Genomic DNA, 25996 nt, shown 5'->3' with positions numbered 1-25996 from the left:
CAGAGCACGATTCGGATCACGTGGTGAGTTGGCGACTCTTTTATTATAGGCTCTCAAATGTACCCTAAAAAAGTAGACGTTGCTATGTAATTTATATCCATATTGTCAGAGGGCAGTAGTGCGCGACAGCATTTTGCGATTACAGGTTTGGGCCGTCATGTCCTCTCAGGTTTCTCTCTGCATATATGTATATACCGTCTATATGTGAAAAGACCAATTTAGAGGATTAAGTACAAAGCGTGAGTTTTGATCGCGCTCCCGCGCGAACATCATGGACGATAGACGAGATAATCGCGTGGTTATAACGATATTGTTTCTATGTTTACTGTGGTATGCGGTATCCAGCAGCAGCAATGTCATCGACAAAATGCTGCTATCAAAATTTCCATATCCGTTGACGGTAACCATGGTTCAATTAACCTCGATCACAGTGTATTCCAGCCTGTTCTTCAATTTATGGGGTGTAAGGAAATATTCGTCTAACATAACATGGAGCTACTATTTGCGGCTTATCATACCTCTAGCTCTGGGCAAGTTCCTCGCAACCGTTTTTAGCCATGTCAGCATTTGGAAAGTACCCGTCTCTTATGCTCATACTGGTATGCATACGAAATACATACTAATGATGGGATTTTGAGCCTGAGCACATAAACGTTTTTCCTTTTCCTTTACATACACAAAGGCTGCGTTCAGCAAAGAAAATTAATCAGTTAATGCTTTCTAATGATTCTTTAAAACGATTGGTTCCTACACTTGGATTTAACGAAGAACTAAAGTTAAGAATCAATTATATTAAAATCACTAAGCGCTAACTGATTAATTTTTTCACTTTGACAATCAATCATCATACGGGTAGACAGAATGTAAAAATTTGTGCATACCCAAGCTCGAAATTTCATGATCTTATCACTGATTATTATTGACTTTTAGCAGTTCTAACTAGTATAAACATATGTATCTATCACATATGCTTGTATATATTCATTCATATATATACACATGTCACATCACGTCATATATATGTCATACATGAATTTCTGTAAATATTATAATTCTTTGATATTATGGCATTATAGTTCAACGTTCCTATATAAGTGATTTTTTTAGACAAAGTGCTACTACAGTGACATTTCTGTTTTATAACAAATAAGTATGAGCTTGATTATTTGTATAGCAAAACAATATATCTTAATGTAACGACCAAACTGAGATATTTAATTAGTTAAAAAAAGTTATTTAATAAAATAGCATAACATTTGATAATACATTTCAGCTCAAAATCTTCATTAGTTCAAATAAAAATACAATACAATTAAAAATATAAAGTTGAAACATTTAAAATTCAATACTTTACAATTCAACATAAAACAATGAAGTGATAAATGAGTCTATATATAAATACACCAGACAATTGTCTCGCATCATACGAGATTTATATGACTGTATATTTGTTCTTTTTCAAAGCATTCTAAACTAGTTCTGAACTAGTTCTCTGAATACGTTATATTTCTTTTATAAAAATGAATATAAGGGGGCTTATTACGGTTCTTGAAACGAAATGAAAATTATGAAAGTGATCGAATTTATTAGAATATTTATAACTTCTTTGGTTAATACTGAGTTTGCTAATAATGAGTTTGCTCATTTTTGTAATTTTCATTTCGTCTAAAGAATCGTAATAAGCCCCAAGATGTGAATAAATAATTTTCTTTATGCATACGTTTATGCGGCTACACAAGTTTGTGTGGATATACTTTTACACATGTAGTACTAGACTGTATAGAAAGTAGTTCCAATTTAATTATTGGTTTATGTACATCATGCAACATATACATGTCCTCTACTATTTCGCAATTTTCGCAATAATTAATAAGATGTTAATTGTTAAAAATCGCCGAATATTATTTTTCAATAATTTTTTTTACAAGTACTATCAACTTTACAGAAAAAGGGCAAAAGACAAAAATTGTTTATTTTCTTCTCATAGAGCTCTAATAATTTCGGGTACCGATTAAGGATATCATGTAAATGTGGTTATTGGCTGTAGAACAGAGAAGTTTTTGGATTTTTCTGTTCTACCCTACAGCCAATCAAGGCTTGAAAGCTTTACTGTACGACACATGAAATATCAGGCTGCTACAGATAAAATTTCTGTAATGGCTCCGGCCGTATCCAATGAGAGTATATGTCGGTATTTATAGTCAGCTTTTATATCCAAGACCATCTTAAGTATGGATAAGAAATCATGAACTAATCAGAAGGTTGCATTAGCGTCTTAAGACATTACTTAAGACGATCTTGAAATAAGACTCAACTATGAATACTGACTTTATGAAAATATCAATAAAGCTGTACATTTGATATCGGTGTCTCGCGCGACAAATGTCGCGCTGGTATGCTGGAGGCATTAACAGCAACCTTAAGACGTGAATTTAAGCCGATGAGCCAATCAGGATATTGCTTTAGATCTATGTACTCTAATGGAAATAGAAATAGCAGGAAACTTATCCATAAGGCGAGTTTCAATTTGTTGAAATTCACCTTATTATGAGATTATGGATAAGTTTACTGTTATTTCTATTTCCGTTAAATTACATAGACCTAAAGCAATATCCTAAATGGCTCATTGGCTTAAGTTCATGTTTTACGATCACTTGCGGAATTTTGTGTACGGTAGCCCTTAGCATGCGTATTAAGAGCTTGGTGTAAACAAAGTTAGTATTCGAACTATTAAATGCTTGTTTTCATAAAGTTTGTTCGCGTTTGTAAGCGCACGCTCCAACATGCCCAATACGCTCCAATACATTCGCGTCACCGGAACCAATATGGCGACTAGATATTCGCGTCGCGTTAGAGCATACTCCATGATCAATTAAGAGCACGCTTCATTTGCCTCACCTCAGAAGGTGATACGATTGGGGCATATTATGCATGCATGCGTAATGGTTGAAAACGTACTGTATCGAAAAAAGTATTGGGAGTACAAATTAGTTCGGTTCGTTTTTTTGTGTTCAAAAATGCATTTATTTCAAAACAAAATGAATAAACAGATTAATTAAAGTATTGTCTATCGCTGGCTACTACTTTTTCTTATCTCTCAGGCAATTTTCGAATTCCATCTCAAAAAAATGACTCATCTTTGGAGGCGATCCAATTTTGGAGAAGTGAACTGGTGACTTGCCAAATCGTACTACATCCTTCGGAACAACCAGTAATCAGAAGGAGCAATGTCCGGAGAATGCACCCGGCGGGTGCGGTAAAACATTTCATTTGAGCGTTTCCAAATATTTTTTTACGACTTTTGCGATATGAGGCCGAGCGTCATGAAGAAAAATAACTTTATCATGTCTTTGCTCGTATTCCGGCCGTTTTTCTCACAATGCACGGCTCAAACGAATCAATTGTAGAATCGATACCGATCGCCCGTAATGGAATCGCCAGGTTTCAGCAGCTCATAGTAAACAACACTCTTTTGGTCGCACCAGATACAGAGCATGATCTTCGAACCATGAATGTTCGGCTTTGGTGTTGATGTTGAGGTCGATGGCAACGATTGACCGGACTTAGCGTAGTAATTTTTTTTCTTGGGGTTGTCGTAGAATCCACTTCTCATCTCCAGTCACAATCCGATGCAAAAAACCTTTTCTTTGTTGTCTTTGAATCAGCTGTTCGCAAGTGAAAAATCGCCTTTCAACGTCTCTCGGTTTCAGTTCATAAGGCACCCAATTTCCTTGTTTTTCAATTATTCCCATGGCTCTCAATCGTGCAGAAACAGTTTGTTGAGTTACTCCCAATGATTCTGCAAGCTCCTCTTGCGTTTGACTTTGATCTTCTTCGAGTAATGCCTCTAATTCTCTGTCTTCGAATTTTTTTGGCTGTCCAGAGTGAGGCTTGTCTTCAACGCTGAAATCTCCATCCTTGAAACGTCGAAATCATTCCCTACATGATTTATTAGTTGGAGCAATGTCACCATAAACTTCGACAAGCATTCGATGGGCTTCAGCTGCACTTTTCTTCCAATTAAAGCAGAAAATTAGAAACCCTTTGCCTCCCGCAAATACTGCTTGGTTAACACAACATTAGATATTTCAAACACAGTAAAAATCAAGGTTTTTGTATGAAACTCAAAGCGATATAAACTGAATATTATTAGCAGATGTCTAATCTCTCTGAAAACGCAAAAATCAACTGTCACTATGAATTATTCACACAGCCGGAGCCATCTTTTGGAAAACGGACCAAACTAATTTACTCCCAATATTTCAGATTCATTTTGTATAAAAATGCATTTAATAAATTTTTTATATAAATATAAAAATATAATATAATATAACAATATAAAATAATATTAATAAAATAATATTAATAATATTAATAAAAGAAAATAAAATAAAATAAATAACACAACTATAAAAATCAAAGCTTTAAACGGTCTAACTGGATCTTAAATGCTTGTATGATTCTTGTGCGAATTTAAATACTACGTATGTAGTTCTTAGAAACGCGCGCCGAAATGATTTTTCGGTCTTGAAACGCTAACTTCACTAAACTACCGTAGTAATATCACGAGTTAAATTGACTAGCAATTTAACAAATTTGTGATGCTTATTTGCATCTTCGAAACGATCTTAATAATGTTGAATGATATATTAAAATCTGTAAATAATTAATTCGTAAGATAAATAAATTAATAAAATAAAATAAATAAAATAAAAAGAATAATTAAATAAAATAAATTAATTAATTAATAAAATTAGAAAATTTAAAAAATAAAATAATATTAATACAATAAAATAAAATATAATATAATATAAAAATATAATATAACTTATAAAATAACTTTTATATTTATTAAAAACGCATTTATTTTGTATAAAAGCGCTTTTCAAATAATCGAAGTAATACAAAATACCCGAAACGAAATAAGACACATGTCCGATCCGTTTAAGTAGTCACGCGGATTAGGTTAGGTGACAGGCTCACTTGTCCTAAATTCGTTTGTATCACTGAACATTGGAGCACATGCAATTGCTCCAACCGCCACCGTGACTAAGTGCTCCCGGAGTGCGTGCGCGTGTGCGTGCACGCAAGCAAGTGGACGTGCGTGCACATGTTATTAAATTACAACTTCACATTTAATTACAATTTTCATATAGTATTTCAACATTAACATAATCAATCATTATTTTCAATTTACTTATTACTGTTTGTTGTTATTATTATTAGTGTGAATATTATTTTTATATAACGAGTTCGTTAACATTATATTATTATATAATTCTGATTTAAAAATATACCCACTATAAACATAATTTTCATAACACGACCGAATTATGTCTTTTTTTTGTTTTAGTAAAATCATTGTATAGCTTTATGAAAATTCAAATTTAGCGCCTTTCCAACCTACATGGCGGCGAGTCATGTGTCCTAGGATCCACTACATCAAAGGTGCCGACGCTCAGTATCCATATTGTATGTACTTATACTATAGTCGCGACATGAGATGATTGGAACTGACTTTTGTATGCAGAGTAATAATTTTAGCAAAATTGATAACAGAGAGGGGGAGAGAGAGAGAGAGAAAGAGAGAGAGAGAAAGGGTAGGGGAGGGAGAGAGAGAGAGAGAGAGAGAGAGAAAGGGTAGGGGAGGGAGGGAGGGAGGGAGGGAGGGAGGGAGGGAGGGAGAGAGAGAGAGAGAGAGAGAGAGAGAGAGAGAGAGAGAGAGAGAGAGAGAGAGAGAGAGAGAGAGAGAGAGAGAGAGAGAGAGATTAGTATCTCTGTCTAATCTTAATGCGTTAAACATGGCACGGTAGTCATAGTCCATTTTTATTTTAAAACTATCTTAAATATAGTGACTACATTTACACGAGACACTTAATCGGGTTTAATAACATTCATATTTATGCAATTGGCCAATCATAACTGTTTCTCCGAAGAATGGAACAAGTTATTTTGACACGTTGTTCTTAACCCTTTTCATTTATTATATTTGAATAAAATTCATTTTTGGTAATACAATCGGCTACAACTGGCGGTATTATGAACAGCCAAGATATTCAACCTGCGAAGGTGACTGCAGCACAGTTTGTCATTTGTTTCGCAATCACAGTATAAGGATATACCATACAGTAGGGAGGACAAGCAATGTCACCACTTTTAATTTTTTTTCAGACGAATTTCTGCCATGTCTTTGGTGACCAAATACCGTATCAATAGCATTAGGAACCACCGCCTACATTCAACAAAAAAAGGATAAAAAATCTTAACTTTTCAGAATCTTCCACAAAATCGGTGATCAGTTAAATACATCCACGCACAGTCTCGTTGCTTCATAAAATTAATTGCTGTAATCAGTTATTCAGGAGACATGACAGTGTCTCGTCGCTAAGCAAGCGATGTCATGGCGTGATTGCAGTAACTGAGAAACTGAGGTTCTCTGCTTTGATTGGAATTGGTGCCAAAAACATGGCCACTAATGATGAGCAAGTAAATATGCGTAGCTAAATAGAAACCGGGGTCCCTACTGTATATTTTTATATTGTGACGCAGTACTGCGAGCAGAGCAGGACTTCCGAGATAGCGGCGCAGATGGCATACATCCCTGCGTAAACGAATGACAAACTGCACTGCAGTCGCAGGTAGAATGAATGAACGATATCTGCGACAGTAACTGCATAAACGAACGCACCCACCATATTGTTTTTCCACTATGCTTTTCCCTCTCCCTCCATTCTTCTTCTATCTGTTCTCTTCATATTTTTATCTTTTTTATCTTATTTTATTCTATTCTTTTTTAGGTTTTGTTTTTAATTATATATTAACTGAAATTTGGCTCTGTCCCAGTGAAGGCTACAATGCCTCTTTTTACGGTGGCTCTGTCAAGAATAATACTTCGGGAGCAGCAAACATGGAAGGTATACTTGAGCCTTGTACCGATAGTTGGCGGCGTAGCTGTAGCGACACTAACAGAGCTTAGTTTCAACATGATTGGCTTGATAAGCGCCTTAGCGTCCACTATGGCATTTTCTTTGCAAAATATTTATTCAAAAAAGGTATAATGCAATGAAAAAAATTATTTTTCATTTACCATAACTACATTTATTTCTGTTTTTAATGTTGTAATTTTCGATCTACAGGTGTTACATGACACAGGCGTACATCACTTGCGGCTGCTGCACATACTTGGTCGTCTAGCTCTATTTATGTTCTCACCAATTTGGATTGTGTATGATTTACACAATTTGATGTACGAACCGATGTTAAAACCGTCCGTAGAGATAAGCTATTATGTATTAGGACTATTATTTCTAGATGGTATACTTAATTGGTTTCAAAATATTATTGCATTTTCCGTGCTATCTATTGTGACGCCTCTGACATATGCGGTAGCGAGTGCTAGCAAACGTATATTTGTGATAGGAGTGACATTATTCGTACTTGGCAATCCAGTTACATGGCTTAACATATTTGGTATGACTATGGCCATATTAGGAGTATTATGTTATAATAAGGCTAAATACGATCAAAGAATAGAGAAACAAAAGAAAACAATCCTTCCGAATTATTATGAAATAATTCAAAATGGTAATAGTAGTTCCTTCTTGGTTAATGGATTTGCCAGCAAACATCAATCATTTGCAGTCTAGTCTCAATTGATAATTTTATTTTAACAAGTTTATATGAGTTTCTACATCAGGAAAAAGTCTAATCCTTTTTTCTGTAAGTGTAAATTAATTTTCATCAAGTTATTACGCAATATTATAAATTGTTACAATTATGGTAGAAGAAATTTTTATTTTCTTCCATCATGATTACAATGGTCAAATATAATAGATTAAATTCAAAAAAGAAACTCATGATAAATTACTTCTAATATTATACACGCGCGTGCGTGCGTGCGTGCGTATTATATATGTATATATAGGGTGAATCAGAGTCGTCGAATCAGCTTTTTACCGTATGAGAAAATTATTGATTGCACGCACGACGTTATAATCCAATAGGTATAAAGTCGATAATTTTCTCATAAGGTAAAAAGTTAGTTCAACGACTCTGATTCACTCTGTACACACACACACACACACACACACGATACGCGCAGACGCACACGCACAGGGTGTCCCGTATCTTTTTACACACACACACACAGAGAGAGAGAGAGAGAGAGAGAGAGAGAGAGAGAGAGAGAGAGAGAGAGAGAGAGAAAGAAAGAGAGGATATATCGTTTTAATTGACGCACTAAATTATCTCTTGAACAGTGCATTTTAAAGAAAAATGTTTCAGACAAAAGTTGTATAGTTTGAAGTGGGACATAAGATGGTGCTATTGGTTTGACCTCGGAAAGTTTAAAGGTCATGTAAAAGTCATCACTTTCTTAAATGGAATTCGATATATTTCACTGCATATTCTTGTAGTTTTCCTCCAGAATTTTTCAAAACATTACAATGAAATTATTTTTCATTAAGTACTTTTCGAGTTATAAGGCTTCAAAGGTACCGGCATTAACATTATCCAATGTGTCCAACCGTCGGTTAAAATTTCTTGAATGTTATTCAGGATCATGATTTGGATAACATTTGTCAAGATCAAAGCCACTGGAAGTTATACCTTTTATTTGAATTTTTATAGTAAGAATTTTATGTAAAAATGTAATTTTTAGCAAAAATGAGGAACAACCTTCAATGATCTTGATCTTGATAAATGTTATTCACGTCATGATTCTAAACAACATTTAAGAGGTTTTAGCTATCATTCGGATACCGGATAATGCCACCGACGAAATACTAAAGACCGTCAATTCTGGGCAAATTTTAGACGATTTAAAAAGGGCCTTAAGAGTCCGGAGGTAATTGAAGAACACTGACATTATCAACAATTGATATAATTTGATATTATTGAGTCATCTAAAAAGTAGTCCGCGGTTTTTTGTCACTAGATGTGTGTTGATGGTCATATATCTAGTGACAAAATACCGCGGATACTTTTTAAATGACCCAATATTTTGATATTATTAATAGCGATTTCTGGGATGCACGTAAAGCTATTATACACAATTACCGAAAAAATGTATTAACATCAGATTAAATCGTACAATCCAATGTATTTTATTGTACTGTTAATAAAACATGTTTTAATAATTTTCATTTCGTTTTTGCCCTCATAGTGATTTCGGCTGGGACGTACTGACTGCACATTTCGGGTATCGATGCAACTGGTGTGTTCGCTGATTGAATGGTGCAATTCCTCGTTAGTGTCACATGTTCGTCTGGACTCGGCTACCGCATAAGTGTACACAAAGTGGCCCCGACAAATTTGTTGGAGCCAGTTGGTGTAATTGTCGGGCTTGGTGCTTTCATCAGACGTTGAAAAGTAGCGTGTGTGATCACGTAGTATTAATTTTGTCGCTAGTGTCTGATTTCGGATGCGATCCACTTGATGCTACAAATGTTTTGAAACTTTTACTTGACCAATCGAAAAAAAAGAATTTTACTCGACCAATTAAAAAACGTTTTCAAGTTGACCGTAGCCGGGCATAGGCCCTGCGCACAATGGAGAAAATATTGGGTCATCTAAAAAATATCCGCGGTTTTTTGTCACTAGATGTGTTGACCATCAACATCTAGTGACAAAAAACCGCGGATACTTTTTAGATGACCCAATATTAAGAATAGGAATAAATATTAAGATTTCAACCTATCAGAAACCATGTATTCCGGTATAACTAGTATCTGATAGGTTGAAATTTTAATATTTATTCTTGTTCCTAATATTTGATATATTGTGCGCAAGTTCATAGTCGTCTGACACTGAAAATTGATATATCCAACTTGTAGCGTCAATTTATGATTTCTGATTACTACTGACTTATTGTAGAATCAACTTTACAGCGAGTTTTAGATTAGGAACATAAATCTCTAATATCGAATGCGTATTAAATGTTAAATTGTAATTCTATTAATTTAATATTTATGTTTTTCTACGTATTTATATATTTACTCGTACTACTCGAAAACGAAGCCATCGCAATAAAATTTGTATAAATTATTACAAAACATGTTATTTTTCTTCTTCGTTAATAGTTGGCTCTGGTTCCCGTGATCGGAGTAAACGTGACTAATTGTATCCCAAAAAGGAAGTGAAAGTCGGCCATCTCAAACCGGATAGATTTCTTGAAAATCGTGAATGATGCAAATAGTCCAAAATGGTGAATGGAGGTTTTGGAACTTCTTAATTCCCTTAATACTAGGATCATCTGACCTAGCACACCCGTTTAAATAATATAAGATTTTGATTACTATCCCCTTCTCTTCTTATTTTAAGAAATTTTATATGTTCAGGTACTGGGGCGGAATGGACTCTTTATCCCCCTTACATCTAATATTTTCCACAGCGGCCCCTCAATTGACTTAACTATTTTTCAGTCAGATCAATGCATCATTTTAACAAAACTATCCTTCAAACACTGCGTCTACGATCATGATACCACGCGACCAGTATTATAGATCGGTAATGAGGTTCGCGGTTTCGTGAATCTCGTGTTCGCCTGACGAAACATATACTGCCGCGGTGGTAGGAATTAACAGTGTACAATGGTCTTGATATGCACCAGTGCACGTTGGTGTTCCCAGCCGAAATCGCTATAACATAAATATTTGGTTCATATATTATTAAATTCATGATTTTTTATTACATAAATATTCCATAAATAAATATGCATACTTGTAAAGCTATAATATCCTATGTATTGCAGAAAAATTACAATTTTTTCTCTGCAGTTATTATCGCTGTTGATAATCAAACTTTGACGATAACACTGAAATTACAATTTTAAAGAAAAATCGAGAATTATTGAGTATTAAATGCATAAATACGTCTATTAATAAAATTAGTACAATATTATCAATTTTTAACTCTTCAATTTTCACAAAGACGTGAATTGCCATAAGGATGTTGGTCTTTAATAATATCTCATCGGTGGTAATGCTAATGCCGATGATCGGACACAACATTCAAGAGGTTTTACCATCAGTCGGACACCTTAAGCACTATCGGGTAGTGCTTAATGCCGGCGGTGCTGTAACTTGCAAGCCTTACAACTCAAAAAGTATTTAATGAAAATGAACTTTATTATAGTGTTTTGGAAAGCTCTCAAGGTAAGGTACAAGAATATGCAATGAAATATATGGAATATATTCTATTAAAAAAATTGATGATAACCTCTTTACGTGATCTGTAAACAACTTTCCAAGGTCAAACCAGTAGCACCATTTTATGTCTCCCTCCAAACCATATAACTTTTGTCTGAAATTTTTTCTTTAAAATGCATTATTTAAGAGATGTTTTAATGCGTCAATTAAAATGATACATCCTGTATATAGGATGATGTCCCGTAAGTTTTTGCCAAGCGCTTTTGTGTATGTAGAGCGGACTAAATTGAGTTCAAAAATCCTTTACCATTTTGCAATAAATGATTAACGAGATATTAATTACTAAAAATCGCTGAATATTAGTTTTCAATAATATTTTTACTCAAATATTGTCAACTTTACAGAAAAACAACGAGAGACAAAAATTATTTATTTTCTTCTTATAAAGTTCTGAGAAAATAAATAATTTTTGTCAGAATTTTTTAATATCATATTTTCTCATGTTAATAAAAATAAGAAAATGCAGTACTAAGAAGTTGATAAAAAATTCCAAAAAAGTTTTTAATTCTATAAGAAGAAAATAAATGATTTTTATTTCTTGCAGTTTTTTCTATAATATTGATATTGAGTATTTGAATAAAAAATTATTGAAGACCAATATTCGGCAATTTTTAGTAATAAATATCTTGTTAACTATTGCGAAAATTATAAAACAGTAAAGGATTTTTTACTCAGTTTAATCCGCTCTAACTATACAAAAGCACTTGACAAAAATTTATGAGACACTCTGTATACAGGGTATCTCAGAAATAAAGTAGGAACCCCATTGGGGGTGTAGAATGGATCAAAGGGAACACAAAAAAAATCTGATATCATTTTGAGATATTCGTTGTAGTTTTCGAATTAAAAATGTGGGAAACGTAAGCCAATGTGTAAGCCAATGTGCGATGAAGCCGCATCGCGCGAATTCGTAGTACGACCCATTGTGCCTCACTCTCGGCGCCACCGCCGCCGCTATCGAGTAAGACGTGCTACGAATTCGCGCGACACAGCTTTTTACTACACATCCATATGTTTCCTTTTTTAATTCGAAAACTACAGCGAATATTTCAAAATGGTATCAGACTTTTTTGTTTCCCTTGACCCCAATGCGACTGCTATCTTATTTCTAAGACTCTGTATATGCATACATATAGGTATATATGCATGCACTTATTCACACGTGCATGCAAATGGAAAGAAGATAAGAATTATTTTGTCTTAAAAAGTATTTGAATATCTAAATATGATATTAAAATAAAACGATTTAAAAAAAGTTTTGAATAAAATGTCTTGAATAAAATTTTATGTATAATGAGTCCAATGAATATTTCATGGCACACATTTTTATGACTTTTTTAAATATAACAAATTTTTCTTAAAATAAAATTATAATATTAGGTGTACAAATAAGTTTCCGCCGTTTGACAAAAGACGACGCCACTAGCAAGCTATGGTTAAAATTGTCTGATGTAAAACATTATATCGTAAGGTTGAACATCTGTCAACATAACCTTGAAATACTAGGGATTTTGTATCAGCATTATATATTTTTTTGTGCGAAAATGCCGAGTTTTGAATCGAATAAACGTCATTTGCGGGAACTTTTGATTTACTTCTTTAATTTGAAGAAATCTGCAGCTGAGGCTCATCGATTGCTTGTAGAAGCATATGGTGAGACTGCCTTAAGTGAGAGAAGTTGTCGTGAATGGTTTCAAAAATTTAAGAACGATGAATTTGACGTCGAAGACAAAGAACGTACCGAAAGTATACGAAGATGCGGAATTGGAAGCATTATTGAATGAAGATTCGTGCCAAACGCAAAAAGAACTTGCACTTACATTAGGAGCGACTCAACAAGCAATTTCACATCAATAAATGCTTAATTTTTGATAAAAAACGGCGGAAACTTATTTGTATACCTAATACTTTTTTTTTATAATTTTAGCAGTTTTTTTCTTTTTTTATATATTACTTTTTTTACATATAGAAATTATTAAAGCAGTGACGGATTAACGCTTAGGTAAATAAGGCACTTTCTTAGGGTATCAAATTTGAGGAGACAGCAAATTTTTCGAAACAACATTTTCACACAATTGAAATAAATTTGTAATTTGTTAATTTTACAAATTAAACATTTTTGCATGAGTTACACCGAGCATATTTTATCAGAAATAATATTTTAAATATAGAGTTAAAAATACATTATATTTATATTACTTATTAAGAATTATTGAATATTTTTACAAGCTAATGCTATAAATTATTTTTTTATCCATTTTTTCTTTCATCAAATTTATAAATTGACTTGGGGTGGTTAGATGTTGGTGCCTAGGGGCGGTAAAATGCTTAACCCATCACTGTACTGAAGTATAAAAGTATAAAAGTATTATAAAAGTTCCTCAGATATATATAATAATAGTAATTTATAAATATTCTAATTTATCTCCATATAAAATATAATAAAATATCTTGTAAAGTATTTATGAAAAATTTATTGAACTTTTATATGCTTAACTAAGGTAAAGCAGATAAAGCTTAAGAGAGGAAATTACTTTATGTGCAAATACTATTATAATTTATTTTAAGAAATGTCAATATTTAAAAAAAACGTGATGTAAAAATTTTGTTGCGTGTGCACTATAATTTCTTCTTAAAGGACACGTAAAATATACAAACACATTTAAAATAATCTTTTTTAATGCTTTGTTTTGTATATAGTCGAAATCTTTATATTTTTTTCTTTATTATATGAGCGCGCACGCATGTAAATTAAATTTATATACCCTGCTTCCGATAAAAATCCGATAAAAAATCATAGAAATCCTATATAATTTTTATCAGGACTTATTGTACCTATCGTACCTATCGTATCGGACGTTAAAATTACGACAGATAAAAAAGTTATAAATTTTTATCGTTTTATATCTTATATTAAATAAATGATAGAATACTTATCAGAAATCACAAGTTTTTCTATATGATCCTATCACTATTAAATCCGATTAATAAGAAATAAACGAAAGGGTGTTTACACGAACTTTAATCCTTGTGTATTTGAATAAGACAGATATCATAGAAAAATTATCGTATCCTATCGTTGACAATATAATGTGACATTCTTCAGATCATTGAACAATTCGCAAATTTCGGCATACATAATAAAGTTTTATCATTTTTTATCTTATGTTATTTAAATGATAGAATAATTAAGTGTATGCACAAACTTCTCTGTCACATTTTATGATTTAATATAAAATAAGCGATGAGATGATATATACAAATATGTATAATTTAATCCAAAAATGTTCTCTATATGTTTAAATAAGATAGATGTTATAGAAAAATTATCCTACCGTTGTTATATAATTAATAGCGTTTTCGGCCCGACCGAGTTTGTCGTAATCTAGGTTGAATAATGATGTTTCGTGCTCTCCTATTGGTAGAGCGTATAACGTCAACCAATAGCGAAGCATTTTCTAATCCAAGTTGGTGCAAACCCGGTCGGGCCGAAAACGCTATATAAGTTTTCATTTAGGTCATTGAATAATTAATTATTTAATAAACTAAATGTCACATTATATTGTTAACGGTAAGATACGATAATTTTTCCATAACATCTATCTTATTCTAACATATAGGGATATTTTTTAATTAAATTATATATTGGGTCATCTAAAAAGTATCCGCGGTTTTTTGTCACTAGATGTGTGTTGATGGTCATATATCTAGTGACAAAGTACCGCGGATACTTTTTAGATGACCCAATATTTAGTGCACTATACAAGATTCGTATAACAAGAAGTAGGGATAAAAATGAAGGACTATGATTGATTGATTCTCTTATGCGTCATGCATTATGCGTCATGCAAAAGTGTGTGCTGCGCCCTTTAAAGCCGGGGGATAGGTTTGTTCGCGACACACGCTCCAACATGCCAACACGCTTCAATACGTTCGTGTTATCGGAACCAATATGACGACTAGATGTTCGCGTCGCGTTAGAGCATACTCCATGGATCAATTAAGAGCGTGCTCCATTTGCCTCACCTCAGAAGGTGGTACGATTGGGGCATATTACGCACGCATGCGTAATGGTTGAAAATGTACTGTATCGAAAAAAGTATTTCAGATTCATTTTGTATAAAAACGCATTTAATAAATTTTTTATATAAATATAAAAATATGGGTCATCTAAAAAATATCCGTGGTACTTTGTCACTAGATATATGACCATCAACACACATCTAGTGACAAAAAACCGCGGATACTTTTTAGATGATCCAATATAAAAATCAAAGCCTTAAAACTAACTGGTCTAACTGGATCTTAAATGCTTATATGATTCTTGTATGAATTTATATACTACGTATGTAGTTCTTAGAAACGCGCGCCGAAATAATTTTTCGGTCTTGAAACGCTAACTTCACTAAACTACCGTAGTAATATCACGAGTTAAATTGACTAGCAATTTAATAAATGATGGTCAACACATCTAGTGACAAAAAATCGTGGATACTTTTTAGATGACCCAATATATACACGTAACGTATATTATAGCATATAGAATAAAATCTTCTCGGAGAGGAAGTTTTGGAACGTAGCTTTAAATAATGTTTTAAGACACTAATACGGCCCTCTGATTGGTTCGTGATTTCTTAAAGCTGTTCTTAAGACTGTCTTGAATATAAGATCTGATTGTGAATACCGGCCTAAAAGCCTAGTTCGGTCTTCTGATCTCTATTCTTCATGGTTTAAGGACGTAGCACAGACTCTTGCATAATACATAATACATAGTGCTTAAGAGAATCAACCAATCAAAATTCTTCTTTTCCATGGAATGGGAGGAAAGGAAAGATTCTGATTAGTTGATTCGCTTATGCACTAAGTGTTATGCGTTATGTAAAAGTCTGTGTTGCGACCTTTACTGTCACGATTAAAAAATGCTGAATATTTGTGCAGAGACATATAGTTCAGACATAGTTCAGATATTATTTAATATTCGTTTTGTAATAATTATCTGTACTATACAATACGAGTGCTTCGATTGAAGAGATATTTGAAGACTTTTCTTATCGTTTTTTCTGTGTGAACTGTGTAGACATCAGTATTCGTGTAGAATGTAGAGTTTATATATTTAGTAATTATACAGGTTAACCCTGCAGCTTAAAACTTAATAAAATTGGGCTTATTCAATGCATTTTTGCATAAAGTGAAAGAATCTGACAGAAAAAGCATCACTCTGCCCCACAAATCGAGGTATTAATCGTCAAGATTGACGACTATTTAGGTTAGAAAATCTGCTACATCGATAGCATAGAGGGACATGAGAACAAGTAATTCAGGCTAGAATAAATATTTTCTGCTTTAATTACACAAATTCTCTGCTTTATAAACACAGCTTATTCTAAAAAAGCTTATTCTACTGTTTTGCTTCTTGCATTTTGCTATTTTGTTACTGCTTGTTTTTTTTCTTTTTATATCATTTTTTGTTATTGCATGAGATAAAAGTTAACGAACTTTGGAAGAAACAAAAAACACATGGCGGGACAAAATTGTCGGCTACAAAAGTCTATTCTATAATGTGCTTTTTGTTTCTTGTTTCTTATTTTTTACCTCTTGCTTTTTCCCTCTTTGTAACTGTTTTATCGACAATTGTATTTCTTGCTACATGTTCTTCTGAAATTCGTTAACTTTTATCTCGGGCGACATAAAACAAAAAACTAGATAAGAAATAAAAAAATAAGATGTAAAAAATAGCAAAGCAAGAAAACGGAAAACAAAAAGCATATTGTAGAATAACCATAAGGCTAATTTTACAATGTGTTTTTTGTTTTCTTGCTGTTTGTCTCTTGTCTTATTGACCAAAAAGACAAAGGCTAATTTTACAATGTGCTCTTTGTTTTCTTGCTATTTGTCTCTTGCCTTTTTGGTCAATAAGACAAGAGACAAATAGCAAGAAACAGAAAACAAAAAACACATTGTAGATTTAGTCAGAGACAAGCAGCAAGAAACAGGAAACAAAGAGCACATTGTAGAATTAGCCTAATTTTTATCTTGCATTAAACAAAAACCTGACAAAAAGCAAAAAAATAAGATGTAAAAAGGGTAATTATTTAGAATACCCCCTCCTCCACTTCAATTCTTAATAAAAATATATTTATTCGACGTGCTTTCACTTAAAATGAAAGAATTTGGCAAAAAAATGCGGCAGTCGGTCTCGTGAATCGAATTATTAAGCATTAAGTTGAAGACTAGAAGATATCTCATCCCGACTCAATATAGCGCTACACTGTTAGAAATGTTCTTAAATTTTATTAACTTTTAAGTTATACAATTTGAATCTAATTTTATTACATTAAATTTAATGTATCTATAACTAAAAAGTATATTTGTGTACATGTATATAAAATTTAACGTATTTTTCATGAAAATTTATGAAATTTAATGTACTTTTCATTTTATTTAAGTAATTACTGTAACTTAATTTTCAGTTAAATCATTCATTACTTTTAATTTCGTTCATAACCACGAGCTTTATTTACTTCTAAAGGAAATATTTACATTTCTAACAGTATATGTATTCGTTTTGCATAAATTATACAAATTCACTGCTTTAGAAACACATTTACTGCTTTAAAAACAATTCACTGCTTTAAGCATACAAATTCTTTGCATTAGCAGTGAATTTGTGTTGGTAAAGCAGAGAATTTGTGTTTTTAAAGCAATAAATTTGTATTTTTAAAATAAAATTGGGTTTTTAAAGCAGTGAATTTGTGTTTTTAAAGTTGGTACTGAATCTTTCCTCATACAAGAAAGGATTCAGTACCAATTTCACGACGCGAAACAGATCGGTATTCTTAGTCGATTCTTATATTTAAGACTGTCTTAAGACAATCTTAAGATGTCGTAAATCAATCCAAGGACTATTAACATCTTAAGACATTAGACAATATTTAAGACGGTTTTAAAATAAAAATAGACTATGAATACCGCCCCATGTTTCGCGTTTCACAGTTGGTAGTCACTCATTGAGAAACAACACGGAGCAAAAGTAGATTAGGTTAAAAGGCGTGATTTGGTCAAACTACACACACCATTATCCCTTCCATCATTTCAGACATGATCTGGCCGTGTTGTCCTCTCAACACGGGAGCCATTTAAATAATAAGAAGAGATCTCTTCCATCATGCATGCTAGTGTTGTGTGGCTGTGGAAGTTTTCCTAATCTGAATAACTATAAATTTTAACGATTAATATCTCGGTTTTCGAGGTAGAGCGATGCTTATTTCTGTCAGATTTATTTGTTTCGTGCAAAAACGTATCGAATAAGCCTAATTTTATTGATTTTTGGGCTGTGAGGTAACTAAACTGTATAATTATATCATATATTTTATGTATATATAGTAACTTTCTATTAAATTATAATTTCAGCAATGTATTAAAAAAACAATGCAGTAAATTGGTACAATATCAAAATGATTGATTAAATACACATACAATATATTACAATATATATATCGACGCCTGAGTCATAGGTGTATAAAAAAAAACATAAAAAAGATTTATGTCAAAAAATGAATGAAAAACAGCATATGCTTTAAAAATACAAATTTACTGCTTTAAAAACACAAATTCTATTTCGCATAAGGCGTGAAGATCGGTCTTTGTCAGAATATCGCATATGAAATATGGTTTATATTGAGAAAATGAGAAGAACGATTCAAGTTGCACGAAATTAAAGAAGAGGTTATATAAGGCAATAGATATATTTTCTTCTCATAAATTTTATAATGGTAGAAGAACGGGAATTGTTTTGATTTTCAATCCTGTTTCTCGCACTCATTTTATTTATACATTATTTAATAATTATTTAATTATTAAATTTATTTATACATTATTTAATAATTATTTATTTTCCGTAACTAAATTTGTGTAATTTATGAGTAGTTAATATTGCGCTATATAGACCCTTTTTTAATTTTATTTTTTTCTTTTTTTATTATTTATTGGACGAGAATAAAAAATATAAAGAAAACAAATTATTTTTCTACATTGTATCCTGCTATGTTAATATATTTTTGCCAGCAGTTTGGCGATCCTGTTTTCATAAAAAGTAGGTTGTGTCTGCAACTAATTGCATAAGAATTCCTCTCCACTGGCATCATCTACGAATCTTACTGTCCTCCCAATTCTTCTTTTAATGATTCAAACAAATGATAACCGCATGGAAAGATTTATCTCAATGCGATTATTATTTGTTTGAGCCGCTAAAAGAATTGGGAGGATTTGAGGACGATATAGAGGAATTCAGTATAGAGGAATTCGTGCGCAATTAGCTACAGACACAATCTACTATTTTTAATAAAAACAGGATCGCTAAATTGCCCATCTGCTGGCAAAAATATATTAATGTAGCAGGGAACTATGTAGAAAAATAATTTTTTTTATAATAAGATAGGAAACAAGACCGTTTATGTTAAATAACATTACTTTAAATCCGAAGCGCCACTACGGTCTAAGTATTAAGATGTTGAACTAATATATATATTTTTCAAACGAATGAATTAATTTCAGAAATGATAATTACGTGCCGATATGGTTGTCGACATTAACGCAATTGATCTGAAATGTTAATAATCCCCCCAAAATTCCCCAAATTAATCTTAAAAAACTGTAATAAACTTATTTGCGAAAAAATATTGCCTCGGCCGGGAGTCGAACCTGGATCTCTTGCATTCCGTGCGAGCGTCCTGAGCCTTTAGACTACCGAGACCTTAAATTTTTTTTATATTTTTATTCTCGTCCAATAAATAATAAAAAAAATTCTCATTTATATTTGATTCACTCTCGTATATATGTTACATATATTACCAAAAATAACTTAATAGAAAGTTACTAGTTAGTACTCATATAAGTGTATAATTCAACTAGAATATAAATACAGTGCAGATTGCAGAAGAAGTGTACAAGATTAAAGAAATGGAGGTTAGTTTTAATTAATATTTCTTATTAAAGGGTTATAATTAAATTTTGACATAATTTATTATCGAAATTCATATAATATAATTATAATAAGTTACTTCTCTCATACTATATTATTAATTACCAACTTAACAAACTAGAGCAAAATTATATATTTATATACAAAGTGTCCCAAAATAATCGCCAAATATTTTATAGCTAAGTAGAGCGGACTAAACCGAGTCGAAAAGTCCTTTACCATTTTACAATTTTTGTAATAGTTAACAAGATATTACTAAAAATTGTCGAAAATTGATCTTCAATAATTTTTTACTTAAATACTATCAACTTTACAGAAAAACCGCAACAGACAAAAATTATTTATTTTCTTCTCCTAGAACTCTAAGAATTTTTTCAGAATTTTTTATCAACTTTTTGTACTGCATTTTCTTATTTTTACCAACATGAGAAAATATGGTATCAAAAAATTATGAAAAAAATTTTGAAAAAATTCTTAGTGTTCTATGAGAAGAAAATAAATAACTTTTGTCTCTTGCGGTTTTTCCGTAAAGTTGATTTGAGTAAAAAATTATTGAAAACCAATTTTCAGCAATTTTTAGTAATTAATATCTTGTTAACTGCGAAAATATTGTAAAATGGAAAAAGACTTTTCGACTCACTTTCACAAAGTATCACATTTACTTAATTGCATACTTAATTAATATCACAAAAATTGTTAAGAATACAATTAATGCATGCAGATGCGCAATCGTTCACTGAGCGACTAATTGTAAGTAGCAAGTTGAAAATGATTGAATTCAAAGGTAAGAATCAATTATCTTCAATTGCTACTTAGCCACTCAGCGAATGATTGTATATTTGAATGTACTCATTTACATCAATTAGTTTTACTTCTGATATAAGTTTTTGCGGAATCAATCATAATAGTTATTAATTATAGGATAATTATAGCACGTTCGTTGAGTATTTTTTAAATCTAATTTTATTCTTAAAAGTGCACATAATGTTTTGGTATTCAGTCTATTTCTTTTCTTCGTTTTAATGTCAATACACATTGAAAATATCCTTTCAACTTCTGCGTTGGAATGGGGTAATGAAAGTGCTGTGGCAGCAATTTGACATAAATTTTTAAAAGGCCATTCGTTATTGAATGTTTTAATTTTGGACAACTCATGCCAAAATTCTACAATCGATTTTTTACATAATTGTTTTGACAATGAGCTTTCAAAATAATATTTTAACATTTTCTATTCTGTTAAAACATTATTCTTATCAATTATGTTGCTGTACTTGTCACAAATATATTCTAGATTAGACCGGTTAGAGCTTTTTAATGCAGTCGGGTGTAAAAAATTTAATTCTACAATTAATTTATCGTCTATAGATAATCTTTTTAAAGTTTCTTCAATAGCTACCTGGTAAAATTTCAAACATCTTAACTTAAATTCAAGTATATCATTATTTTGATTAACAATACTAGATAATCTTTGCAGCAAAACCAATGTTAATCTTTTCCAGCGGCAATAGCATATTCGGATTTTTTGGATTAATTTTATTTATATTTTCAAATGCTTTTGGATGTAAAAAATTTGCACAAATTAATCATAAAAATCTGTGACTTTCTTCTCCTAAACAATTAATTACAATACCTTCAGATTGAAACAATTTGTTAAAATTATTGAATAAAGATAAGACATTCTAACACAAATATATTCGGATTATCTTTTAATAGATATGTATAAAAGATTCGTTTTTATCAAGCATTACATTTGTATTATCGCTGTAATAACCTACAATTTTGGATGTATTCAAATTATACATTTTTTAAACATTGAACAAAAAGTTTATACATATTTTTAGCCATAGCTCTATCATATGGTATTTTTAAAATTCCAACAAGTAAGTTTTAACTGAGTCATCTTTAAAATATTTGACCAAAGATACACAAATTCTTATCATTACTGACATTGATGCTTTCGTCTATGAAGATAGAAAAGAACGAATGCTGCAAATCGTTATCGATATACTTCTTAATGTTTTCCGAAAGAATCTTTTTAATTAAATATGTACACTTACTGTTTTTAACTTGAATTTCAGAAAATAATTGACTATCATTAAAAATATCTTGTGACAGAGCAATTATTTTTTCTATTACGCGAAAACTTAAATTATACTCAGCAGCTAATACAGCATATCTCAATTCGGCCTCTATACATGGCTGAGTATTCTTTTTTTACCATAAAACTACCCAAACAAAGACTCGGTGTTGACATTTTTTACATGGGTAGCAGTACCTGCTTCTGTAGTTCACTTTTTCCAACAGTTATGATTTTATTAGAAGCTTTACACATTGCTTTGTATTTATTATTAAGAACTGGTTCAAGTCAATCTTTGAATAATTATTCATTCAATCAAGTAGTGGAGAAAACTTGACGTCACCATATTTTTTCTTCTCCTTTGGAATTCGGTTTTTTCTTTTTTGAACTTTCATCGTTTGACTTTGTATTTTCTTTTAAATCTTTTTTCTCATAAGGTTCAATAAACAATTTTGATTCATCGGAATTGTTGGTAGAAATATCGCTTTCTTCGCCTATATCGTTATCAGTAATATCGCTTTCGGAGCTATAATTTTCAGACATCACGAACTATAAAAATTAAATAATACTCAATATCATTCTGTTACCTGGCTATTTTCTTATAAAACTATAAAAACTATAAAACTATAAAACTATAAAACTAACCTCATATTTAGAAGATTTTTTTCTCTAGAAAAAGAGGACGGTGCAATTGCTATTGTGAATGCCAATGTATAGGTTAGAGAGTTAGACAAAGACAGATGTACATACACGCTCCAGTATAAATGATATCCGTATCTCTCAGCGCGCAGCGCGACTGGTGACATACACTGTGCACCACTCGCCAAGGGACACCACTTACGGCTGTGTTTCAAAATTTACTGAAAATCTGTAATTTACATCAGGTACACTATAGATTTTCAGTACTGGTAGTAAATTTTGAAACACAGCCTATGTCAGTTGCTGTACGCAAAAATTGTATTTGTCAAATTATCAAAATGTCCCTACATTTTTCGAAATTTAGCCAAATCCTCCCTACGTCATTTTTGCGGTTAAATATCCCTACGAGTAGGGAGAACAGTAAGTCCTACGACTGGCAACACTGCTCCTGTCAAGTTCACTCTTTCTGTGACCTGCGACTGAGAAGATATATTTTTTCGTGATACTCCGTTCTGAGATTGCTTATCGCCACATAGTTATCTTTATTTATAAAGTATTTATTTAAAATATTTTATAATGCTTACTGAACAGGAGCGTATATCCCTTTTAATAATGCGAGGATGGGATGATCGTCGGAGGTCTTACGCATACGTGACAGAACTTTTCAATCAAATTTTTAGGAATGAGGATAATGGTATATCTAAATCGACTGTTATTTGTACTGTACAACATTTTGAAGAAATGGATTTTGTAAAAGACCGTAATAGACAAGATAGACTAGCAATAGCGACAAATCTTGATAAAAAATTGAATGTTCTACAGTCTTTTATCGAAGATCCACGTAATTCAATTCGCAAAGTTGCACAACAACACGACATCGACTCTATGTCAGTTCATAAAATTCTAAAAAAGGAGAAATTTCATCCATATAAGATCCATCTGGTGCAGGAACTATGTGAAGATGATTTTGATCGTCGCATTGAATTTTGCGAAAGTATGATGTTAAATATTGATAGAAATATCTTTTATTTGTAGTCAACATTATTTTTTCAGATGAAGCTACTTTTGAGCTAACAGGGAATGTAAATCGACATAATTGCAGATATTGGAGCGATGAAAATCCTCATTGGATGTACGAGGCACATACTCAGAATCAGCAAAAAGCAACGTATGGGCTGGAATTTTAAATGAAGCCATTATTGGGCCTTTCTTTATTGAAGGTAATTTAAACGCTGACACTTAGTCATGCTTCAAGATGAAATAGTTCCGGCAATCCAAAACATCGTTCAAAACTTCAATGACATTTGGTTCCAGCAAGATGGGGCGCCATTTCACTACGATTTACGAGTACGCCAATATCTGAATGAAGTTTTTCCGAATGGATAGGAAGAAGGGGTTACATTGAATGGCTAGCACGGTCGCCTGATCTAATTCACTTGATTTTTTGTGGGGATATTTAAAGGGAAAAATTTATAATACTAAATCTCGAAATTTTAATGATTTACGTCAACGAATAATAAATGAATTTAGAATCATGCCTCGCGAATTCTGTAGAAATGCAGTCTTAAGTTTTTATAATCATCTAGCACATTGTCAGACTGTGGAAGGACGCCAATTTGAGTATTTGCTATAATATGTAATATTATTCTTTTAACCCTAGCTCGCTATACTGGGATATGAAGTATCTAATGCGATTTTTCATATTGCAATTCAGACTTCAGCTTTTTATGATGTAATTTAAGAATAAAATATTTTTTGTTTCATTTGTTTGTTTTTGTCTTACTCTAGAGATATCAATTTTGCAAGTGATAAGTTAAAAATGTTTTCTATTCAAAGATAACTTGACAAAGTTCCAGATCCCGGTGGGGTCTTTCTCTAGCTGAGAAAGTAACTAAACACTGGTAGATAAGGCGAGTTAGGTTAAAGGAATGACAAATGCTCAAACGAATGACAGTAGATATATCATTGTCTTTATTTCTAAAAGATTGAAAAGTTTTGTCGCTTGCGCAAGAACTCATATGACCCTATTCTCGCATCATTAAAAGGGATACGAGCACCTTAGCTTAGGTAATGCTAATGCCGCGGCGGTTCCGTAACTTTCAACTCTCATAACTTGAAAAGTATTGATTAAAAAGAGGCTTTATTATTAGTGTTTTGGAAAGCTCCCGATCTCAGCTTAGATTCTAAAATCAAAAATAAGATGTTTAAAAAAATCGATTTAACCTTGACTTGACTTTGGTAGCGCCATCCAAGATCAAATTTATAAGGTCAATCAATAGATCATTTTCAACCTTATAACTTTATAAAACATTTTTCTCAAAAATTATCACTTTTGAAGGTATTTAAGGGGTCCGGGGTACTTTTTCTACACTCTGTATATATATGTATATATACATACACACATTAATATTACTACGTAAAACATAGTTAAATATTATCTTCTTCTTGAATGCTACCTTCTGTGTATAACCTGAATTCTTTACTTACTTAGCAGCAAATCTCGTAAGAAAAATAACACCAGATCTATTATTGAAAACTAGCACACACGTCAGCACGCAGTACATCATGTTTCTAGTAGCGTAGAACTAGTAGCACAGCAGCTAGTACAGGGTGGGCCATCTATTGGTACGTTTTTAAAAATGCGATCAAATGAGCATACATTGATATTTTTTATTAATTTTTTTTTTGTTGTGAAGCTAAAAGTATCCGCGTCAAGAATGAAAAACGATTTCGTTCATGTGGCTCCCTCTACTGGCCTTACAGTATGCCATTCGGTCACCCCAATTATTAATGACATTTTGGACTACCTCGGCGCCAATTTCACTCAAAACAGTCGTAATATTGTTTTTCAAAGCTGGAATTGTCTCTGGATTATCCGCATAACATCGGTCTTTAACGGCACCCCACAGGAAAAAGTCCAGCGGTGTCAAATCGCAGCTACGCGCAGGCCAATTGACATCTCCTGAACGGCTGATTATGCGGTTGTTGAACTTGGTGCGCAGAAGGTCGATGGTAAGTCGGCTTGTATGGCATGTGGCGTCATCTTGTTGAAACCGAAGGTCGTCCACATTCATAGTGTCGATTTGAGGCCAT

The 25996-nt window shown here is 32.2% G+C and overlaps 3 protein-coding genes and 2 long non-coding RNA genes across 8 annotated transcripts in view; 3 read left to right on the top strand and 2 right to left on the bottom strand.

Moving 5' to 3' along the window:
• The first annotated feature begins 133 nt into the window (after window positions 1–133).
• On the top strand, window positions 134–9484 carry LOC105149340 (solute carrier family 35 member E1 homolog). Its single transcript, XM_011061684.2, has 3 exons — window positions 134–599; window positions 6844–7052; window positions 7137–9484. The coding sequence occupies exons 1-3, from the start codon at window positions 272–274 to the stop codon at window positions 7644–7646; spliced, it is 1047 nt and encodes a 348-aa protein (XP_011059986.1). The 5' UTR covers window positions 134–271; the 3' UTR covers window positions 7647–9484.
• Window positions 5961–6406, bottom strand: LOC105149339 (uncharacterized). The gene is made up of 2 exons (XR_846572.2): window positions 6318–6406; window positions 5961–6232 (listed from the first exon to the last, which is right to left on the bottom strand). It is a non-coding gene; the product is annotated as an uncharacterized LOC105149339 (long non-coding RNA).
• Window positions 9485–16183: 6699 nt separating the features above from the next.
• The window catches only part of NFRKB (nuclear factor related to kappaB binding protein), a 47862-nt gene continuing 38049 nt past the window's right edge, over window positions 16184–25996 (top strand). Inside the window, exons 1-2 of the mRNA XM_087411726.1 lie at window positions 16184–16323; window positions 20131–20171. Coding sequence (XP_087267852.1) covers window position 16323; window positions 20131–20171 — 42 coding nt within the window. The 5' untranslated portion in view covers window positions 16184–16322. The remainder of the gene's footprint in view (window positions 16324–20130; window positions 20172–25996) is intronic.
• LOC105150232 (uncharacterized) lies at window positions 16319–25818 on the top strand. 4 transcript variants are annotated; one of them, XM_087411748.1, is made up of 4 exons: window positions 16319–18545; window positions 23584–23897; window positions 24006–24123; window positions 24222–25818. In XM_087411748.1, exons 2-3 carry the CDS (start codon window positions 23645–23647, stop codon window positions 24092–24094), a joined length of 342 nt encoding a protein of 113 aa, XP_087267874.1. In that variant the 5' UTR covers window positions 16319–18545; window positions 23584–23644; the 3' UTR covers window positions 24095–24123; window positions 24222–25818. The 4 variants fall into 4 exon arrangements, with proteins under 4 accessions (XP_087267874.1, XP_087267872.1, XP_087267869.1 ...); XM_087411746.1 differs by having other exon boundaries at window positions 24218–25818; XM_087411743.1 differs by having other exon boundaries at window positions 23957–24123.
• On the bottom strand, window positions 20210–23577 carry LOC147910763 (uncharacterized). Its single transcript, XR_015546879.1, has 2 exons — window positions 22910–23577; window positions 20210–22813 (listed from the first exon to the last, which is right to left on the bottom strand). It is a non-coding gene; the product is annotated as an uncharacterized LOC147910763 (long non-coding RNA).

The sequence above is a fragment of the Acromyrmex echinatior genome, chromosome 1 (assembly GCF_024713525.1).
Source record: "Acromyrmex echinatior isolate Ae372 chromosome 1, ASM2471352v2, whole genome shotgun sequence".
Taxonomy (NCBI): Eukaryota; Metazoa; Arthropoda; class Insecta; order Hymenoptera; family Formicidae; genus Acromyrmex; species Acromyrmex echinatior.
Note: the sequence above shows the minus strand (reverse complement) of the source record. Positions and strands in the feature narration are given on the sequence as shown.

Bases quoted from the DNA above. Each gene is read 5' to 3' on its own strand.
- LOC105149340 (XM_011061684.2), top strand. From the start codon at position 272: ATGGACGATAGACGAGATAATCGCGTGGTTATAACGATATTGTTTCTA. The intron at 600-6,843 runs GTATGCATACGA...GCTCTGTCCCAG, and splicing joins CGTCTCTTATGCTCATACTG to TGAAGGCTACAATGCCTCTT. The intron at 7,053-7,136 runs GTATAATGCAAT...TTCGATCTACAG, and splicing joins AAAATATTTATTCAAAAAAG to GTGTTACATGACACAGGCGT.
- LOC105150232 (XM_087411743.1), top strand. From the start codon at position 23,645: ATGGATTTTGTAAAAGACCGTAATAGACAAGATAGACTAGCAATAGCG. The intron at 23,898-23,956 runs GTATGATGTTAA...TTATTTTTTCAG, and splicing joins TCGCATTGAATTTTGCGAAA to ATGAAGCTACTTTTGAGCTA.